The sequence below is a fragment of the Adiantum capillus-veneris genome, chromosome 5 (assembly GCF_014529385.1).
Source record: "Adiantum capillus-veneris isolate H3 chromosome 5, ASM1452938v2, whole genome shotgun sequence".
Classification (NCBI taxonomy): Eukaryota; Viridiplantae; Streptophyta; class Polypodiopsida; order Polypodiales; family Pteridaceae; genus Adiantum; species Adiantum capillus-veneris.
Window position 1 is genome coordinate 17,186,486 of NC_140935.1, and position 7,867 is coordinate 17,194,352.

General features: G+C 42.0%; 1 protein-coding gene across 1 annotated transcript; it reads right to left on the reverse strand.

Moving 5' to 3' along the window:
• Positions 1–493: 493 nt before the first annotated feature.
• LOC147456939 (NADP-dependent malic enzyme-like) lies at positions 494–7,620 on the reverse strand. The gene is made up of 19 exons (XM_086512011.1): positions 7,165–7,620; positions 6,151–6,271; positions 4,543–4,617; positions 4,226–4,377; positions 4,026–4,131; positions 3,802–3,867; positions 3,615–3,710; positions 3,469–3,540; positions 3,305–3,388; positions 3,122–3,220; positions 2,998–3,045; positions 2,841–2,894; positions 2,046–2,144; positions 1,831–1,920; positions 1,531–1,608; positions 1,369–1,443; positions 1,164–1,254; positions 961–1,089; positions 494–831 (listed from the first exon to the last, which is right to left on the reverse strand). Exons 1-19 carry the CDS (start codon positions 7,320–7,322, stop codon positions 743–745), a joined length of 1,782 nt encoding a protein of 593 aa, XP_086368137.1. The 5' UTR covers positions 7,323–7,620; the 3' UTR covers positions 494–742.
• Between the last annotated feature and the right edge of the window lie 247 nt (positions 7,621–7,867).

A 7,867-nucleotide genomic window follows, 5' to 3' on the forward strand; every position in this document is an offset into this window, starting at 1 on the left:
CCTTTACTCATGTGCCAGCTCTCGTTCACCGCATCACTCCAGGGGGGATTTGTTACCATATACATGTGGTAGTGATGTGTGTGAACACACTAGGACCGCCGGGGCATTTTTTCCCTCTTTAGGAGGTTTTTTCCCCCGTGCATTGTATATACGCCCATCACTCTAGGGCTATCTATCTTTCCATTGCACACTAAGGAATACACTCTCTATTGTGTGCCTTGAGCTTCCTTCGTCTTCTCCAAGCTGTGTGTGTTTCTCTGCAACCCTAATTCCAACAGATGCTGGGATCAACCACTTCCGTTTTTGGATAAAGCAATTGGCAATCATCACACACATAATTCACATGTAAGTGCCTCTTGCCCCATCTCTAAAGAATCACTCTATTTGTTTATCCCCCTCCCTCTCATGCACATATTTCACACTTGCCAATCAAGAACTAGCAATGCATGCAAAGCGCGCATGCGAGAGAGAGAGAGAGAGAGAGAGAGAGAGAGAGAGAGTACCATGTCCTTATTATGTAAGGATTTTAATAACAATTTTGCGGCTCCGCAAATACCAATCGGCCAGGTCGGACGAATGAATTTCAGTGTCACGACCCTCAGGTCAAAAATTATCAGAGTCAGCCGATAAGTAAACTCGAAAAAATTGAATTTGAATCATTTCGTTGCAGTTATAGGCTACAATGCAAGAATGGTTGCATAATATTGTCTCTTCCGTTATGGAAAAGGCCGCCGCGGTTCATTTAGCGGTACTGCCTGTAGGTGGGGCTGTACATGCAACTTTCCGCGTACGACAACAGCTCTGCAGGCTTGGGTAACCTCGTCGCAAGACCTGTCGAAATACGCACACAGGTACGAGTCAGCGAAGCGAAAGCGTGTGTGTGTGTGTGTGTGTGTGTGTGAGAGAGAGAGAGAGAGAGAGAGAGAGAGAGAGAGAGAGAGAGAGAGCGCAAGCTCTTACCAAGGTCGTAGGCTTTGTCCGCCACAGCTGCAGCAATCTTTGCTGATATCTTCCTAATGTTCTTGAATGGAGGATAGATGAGGCCCTGATCTAGATGCTCTTTGGTAACTTGGTCAGCCAAGGCTCGAGCTGTTCACATTGAAGGAGCTATTTTAGTTTTGCACACATCAGTATTTGGAAGATACATCCGTTTTACTTCATACCTGCTGCTAGCAGCATGTCATCATGCATGCGGATTGCACCAGAGATTATGACACCGTGCCCAATTCCAGGGAATATGTAAGCATTGTTGCCCTTAAAATTTCATATTTTTGAAAGAAATGTCAGAAAGCCAAATTACTGCCTTTGAATGACGTTGTGTGATACTACTTGTGATAACTACATACGTATCAGGGGAGTAATTATTACCTGGCCTGGTACAAAGGTTTTCCCTTTGTAGGTCACTGGATCAAATGGACTTCCGCTGGCAAAAATCGTTTTTCCCTGTTTACAAGCATGGAGTTGTCTAGCCTCAGCAAAGTGCAGCTTTTGGGTGCAGGAGGGCTAGAACCAAATATGGGATGTACCAACCTTGCTCCAGTGGTAAGCTTCTTCTGCAGTACATTCAGACTGTGATGTTGGATTTGAAAGGGCAAATATTACAGGTTTCTGCATCACACGTCATTTCAGTTCTTAGCATGCTCTTGGACTCTTTATGTTTTATTAAGCAACCATCGTTGTAGTTTTGAGACCATCTGTATGTGTATGTGTGTGTTTGTGTGTGTGTAAACACACTGCACACAAATGATTACGTGCAAAATGATTTGACAAATGATATGTTGATCAGCCTTCCCATGCAGAAATTCAACAGTTAAATATGGACAAACTCGCCTCATTGTATGATGTGAAAGTTTCAACTACTTCTTTTGTGAAAGTCTTGCCTTGCCCTGAGGTGCCGATCAGAATTGTTGGCTTCAAGGCCTGCAATTTGAAAGCTTTGTTGGTCAATTTTTGAAACAGTTGCACCATAAAAACTGACATATACTTTGGTGCTTCAGAGACATTCTTCACATATAAATGAACAAGGTAGTGTTCATTTTTTTTACCTGCACTGCTGACAAGAGGTCTTTGCACCCTTCATGCTTGTGAGCAAAGTTGCGTTTGAAATGTTGGAGTGTTTCCCATCTGGATTTCACAACAAGACCCTGCCAGGAATATAAGATTAAGTTTCCAGATTTGCAAACATGGACCAAACTGTTGATGAAGATGCAGGCAATCCAGGTGAAATGAATTCAAAGTGTTAAAAAAAACAGAGACAGGTTGAATTGTGTGGAACTGTGCAGAATAATGGTTCTCTTTGACACTTCATCATGCACTAGCAATGTGTTGTTGTCCAGACTGTAGACAACAAATTTGATTCAGCTCTCATTAAGCTTGCAGTAAAGGCCAAGGAATTGTAGTAGGAGGTGGTAAGTATAGCATTCTGTAAGTAATAGTGTGGCTATTTTACTGTTTCCCTCTCCTTGATCTTTGCCCATGTCTAGCTACAAGCAGATATGTACACTCTCTCTCTCTCTCTCTCTAGCAAGCTGCCTAATAGCAGTGTGAAAATTGAATCTGCTATTCATTCATTGCATCGATAAGCTTGTCTGCATAAGTTTTTAAATTTCTGAATGACCTTATCATTCTTGAAGCACAATTCCCATGCATTGCTTCCACAGAGTTTTATTTGTTTCTGGATGTCACTCTTTTTTACCTCTTTTAAAAAAATTCCCATTCACTGGACTAAACTTGATCTTGTTGCAGTTGAGCAGGTATAGCTTGAGTTTCAATTTAAACACAATTCGCATGGTCAGACTGAAAACATTCCTTCTAGCTTTTGTTTTGTGAAAAAACATTACCTTTGAGTCTACCAGCCATATTTTTTTCCGGGCTGATTCAAGTGACATGCCCGTCTGCAAATAGATTGAATAATGGTCAAAGTAGGGTTTTCCTGAGAAGCCTAGATTGACAAGCATTTCTGAATTGTCAAGAAACTCAGAAAAGCTTATTGGGTACCTGCTTTGTAATTTCTAAAGCAATCATTTCGCCAATTCCAGTTCCAGCCTGCAAATGAGTTACCAGAAAAAAGGTTTGGGGTTGATGAACACATCTACTACTCTACATGTGGTAATAAGCACACCTCTCCAGCTCCAAGGAAGAGAAATGTATGGTCTGCCAGTGTCCCACCAGTAACCTTGAGTGCAGCAAGTAATCCTCCTAAAGCTACCACAGCAGTACCCTGCAGAGGATCAAAAGTTGATGTTGGTTATAGCGGGTAAACAGACAAGCATTGACAGAAGTCAAAGAGAACGAGTGTATATACCTGAATGTCGTCATTGAAAACAAGGTGAGTTGTCTGATACTTCGCTAGCAATGTGAACGCATTATGGTTTGCGAAGTCTTCAAACTGGAGAAATTATAAACACATTAAGAGATATGTTTAAATGATCCATTGCCTGCCGTGGAGGGAAGAGATAGGATTGCAACCTGAATTAGAACTTTTTCTCCATATGCTTGTTTAACAGCAGACATAAATTCGTGAAGCAGATCACTATACTCCTGTAGAAGAGAGGCATCAACAGGTTACAAGACTTTCTTATTAAGATTCTGCATGAAGTGACAGGGTTGTTAACCTTTCCAGTGGCTCGCCGTTGTCTGAGGCCAATATAGAAAGGATCCTTGAGCAACTTTTCATTGTTTGTTCCAACATCGATTGTTATGGGAAGACACTGCATATTTCACAAAAGAAAGTACATTCATTATTTATCTCAGTAGCTCGAGAAACAGGAGAAATTTTGAGAGTTGACGTGTGAATCGTACTCCTGAAGCCCTGATTCCACCGAGCGCAGTGTACAATGCCAATTTTCCCACAGGTATGCCCATACCCTGCAAGCACATAGAAGTGTAGAGCAATTAGGTCGTTGAGGTTTTGACTTGTTAAATCTATGCTTGATCACCTCTATCCAACCGCTCGATTCTTTTAACTGCTAATTTAAATTGTAAGTGATTTCATGTCCAAGCAAACATATTGTACATTGCTATACCTGGCATCCAAGGTCACCTAATCCCAATATTCGTTCGCCATCAGTCACAACAATCACTTGAACAAGCTTTTCAGGCCAATTCTTCAAGCAGTCCAAAATTTTGCCCCTTCAAAGGTTGAAGCATTTCAGGTTAAGCATGAATGAGATTGGTGTCCCTTTTAAATGCATACATGGTGTGAAGTAAAAGGTAATGTTTGGACCTTTCCTTGAGACTGATGTATAATCCATGCGGCCTCTGAAAGATAGCTCCATACTTTTGACAGGCCTCTCCCACAGTTGGTGTGTAAACTACTGGAAGAAGCTCCTCAACATGATCAATCAGGACCTTGTAAAAAAGCCTTTCATTTCTTTCCTGAGTAGGAAAGCAAACAGATCTTTGAGCTTCGCCACGACAGACAGCTATTCTTGTTAGACATGATAATTTGTAGAGCAATGTGCAGTGTCTTTCGAGCGCAGAAGATTGTAGAATGGAAGACATTGTGTAATAAATTGTAAGAGCTACTTTATTTGGTTATACCTGAAGGCCCATCACTGCAATGTATTGTTGTAAAGGATCTGCATAGGATCTCACGTTCTGCATGACCTTTTGAACCTGTTTGAATTCACAGAATACATCATCAGCTGTTTCTTTCCATGAGCAAAATGGCTAATGCTCTAATTTTGATCGCATCAATAGTGCGACCTCCAGAACCAGTGCCCTGTTAAGTATCAATAGTATGAACCGAACCCTGCAAGTGTAGGATAGTGAGATCACGGGAAATGAATTATCCCGTTTTCAAGGACTCCATGAAACTTTTGTTAGGATAAAAGATTTAGAGGGAACATATAGGCAAAATATATGGTTTGTACACAAACATAATGAATTATGGCACTTAATAGTCTGCACATGCATGTGCGTCAGTGACTTTGAGGAATTCATTAAGTGAAGTCCTAACAAATTCTGATGTGGCACATACACTTTTCTACCAAGATGTAATGTTATAGCTCTGTCCACCTGTAAAATTGTTGCTTGCAACAATGGACGCGATGGTGAGAGGAGAAAATTTTGAAAGAAGGGGGGCAGGAAGAGGGAGAGTAAGAGAGTGGTTGAAACAGCACTCTTGATAGATCTTCATGAAGCCTTTTTGTTCTTGGTGATTTACCATGTACATAAAATAATTTAGGGGTCTAATTTTATGCATGCTGGAACTTTGTTCTTGTTATGCCGCATAGGCTTATTGTTGGATGAAAAATTTGAAGTATGCATCGCTTTTTTTGCAGTGTCTTAAGTGCATTACAAAAGCGTCTACTTTGATAGGCAGTTTCAATGTCATCATCAGTTTTAATGTGATCCAAGTAAAAACTATGGTCTTTAAAGAAGACACAGCATCTATCTTTTCTATATACTACGTATCAGATGATTGATACGATTTGTTGCCTATTACACTACATTTTGAGTGCATAATTTTCCATGTTATGATTGACAATTTGTCGAGCTCAGGAATCGGGTATTTGGTCGGCTTGCTAGCACAAGTACGACTTGACTCAAGCTATACTTCTGGATTGGTTTGTGTGCTCGATCTTTTGTCCCCTTTTTCTCTTTTGCACAAAAACACAACTGCAACAAGTCGTGAGCCAAATCGCCATGGTTTAAGATTTCCCTGATTACAACCTTACATGCCGGCATTTTGCAGGCTTTACAAATTTGCCATTGATCAACACTCACAATCCCTTGTTCAACATCCTATGTGGGTCAGGGCTTGCCAAGAACTTTTTTTCTGACTAGAGGGAAAAAGGACACATTGAAATTTGTAAAGTTTTACCCGTTTTCTTCAAGGCAAGCTCAGAATCTAGTCGAGATTTAAATACACTAAAAGCTGGTTTTTTGCAAATACTGGTGGGTGCCGCACCACGGTTGCTGGCAACTCATCATTTAGATCACATGGTTATCCTTATTTGATAATTTGGAAAAATAGTGATGGCCTTTGCAAAATCCTGTTGTAGTTTGGCCCAATAATTTAGCCTGCCAAGGTGCAAGGTGGTAACATAAGGGTCATTGCGAGCTGCTTTTTAGAAGAGCTTTACACAGGTAAATTGAAATATTTGAGGAGGTATAGAATTGTAAGTGACATGAATAAATGAATACCTGCAGGTCTTGAGTCAAATGAGCAGGAGGAAGAAGGCCAAGCAAATAGTGATTTTCCCTCTCCTTATCAGAGAAAGCAAGCCCTTTATTGTATTGAGGATCCCGCATAAGTTCCATGCCACTGTTGTCAAACAAGAAGTCAAGAACGGTGGGAGGTTGAGTGCGCAATATACAAGCTATTATATCTTAGTTCAGACAAGAAATCAAGGCTGGTGAGTTCAGATTTAGTTGGGAGGTTGTGTGCGCAGTATACAAGCTATGAAAATCCAGCAGTACGTATTTCGAAAAGCAGGCAACAATAATCCTAACAAGAAAGAAAATAATTCAAATTTCAAAGGAGAGGGAATGATGATGGTCAACAGCAGATGTGTGATAGATGATCAGAGTGCTTCACCGTTTGTGGTGCGCTAAGAAAAAAATGATTTGGCATGTATGTGACATCTTGACTAGTACAAGCCAGAAAAATCACCCGGGTTTACGCAAGCATCTCACTATCGCAGCTTGACCAGCTGACATAGAGGTCCTAAAGGGATCGAGCTGAAAGACTTCATACTGATAACATTCCTAACAGCTTGAGTCTTGCCAGGGTTAACCTTGATATCTGGTTGCACTACCATGAGAGACAGAGAGAGGCTTGAGGGCTGTAGGAAGATTTCCACATGCACGTTCGGCAATTTGGTTGGATAGAGCAGCCAGATAAGCAAGAAAAAGCTGTCGTAACAGTAAGAATAGTGTAGCACCTACAACTTTCAAAGCGCTAGCAGCGGCATACACAAGAGCTCCCATTTTCCGCCCCCACTACCCCTCGCCGATTAGCTGAAATCCTGCTATGGCACTGCAAAGTGGGCTATGTTGCTATGTTTTAGAATTTCCAATCTGGTATCTATTTTCATGTGCCATTTACGAAGTGTTTTTTTTATTAACACATTTGACATTTGCAGGCACATCTCTCTCTCTCTCTCTCTCTCTCTCTCTCTCTCTCTCTCTCTCTCTGTGCGACATGCCAGATCTTACCAGGCAACGTTTCTGCTCCATGGTGTAACCAGATGATCTTCAGTGGCGGAGTCCTCTCCATACACATCCCGGACACCACCACCAACAGTATGAGAAGGGTCTTGATCCAGAACAGATGGGCTTCCGTTGATTCGCAGGTCTTTCAGCTGGGTCTCCATGGCAACTCTCTCTCTCTCTCTCTCTCTCTCTCTCTCTCTCTCTCTCTCTCTCTCTCTCTCTCGTCACACACACACACACTGGTTTGAGAAACACAGCCTAAGACGCCTCTGATGGAAATTTTGCGACACTCCTGCCACGTACGGCTCTCTCTCTCTCTCTCTCTCTCTCTCTCCACACACACAGACACACAGAGCCACACACGGATGCAGCGCGCAGGAGTAGAAACACGCTAGACCAGCGCTCTCTCTCTGCGTGTGTCGGCTCGTGTGCCGAATTGGGTTCTGAAAAGCCCCGAGCGACGTGAAGAAAATGCGCGGCCTTTTATGAGTTTGGTGGGAGCGCACAGTCACTCTTTGGTTCACAATGGCTTTGTGAAAAGGGGTCACCAGTAGGAGTCCTAGCCTTGGGCCCCTTTGAACGTGACATGCATGATGACATCTCGACTTATTTCATCCCTGTAGGCTATCTCGCCATGGATCATATCGCCTTCCTTCTCTCACATGAAGATTGTGTATGTCCATGTTTGCTTGTTTCAAGATAAACG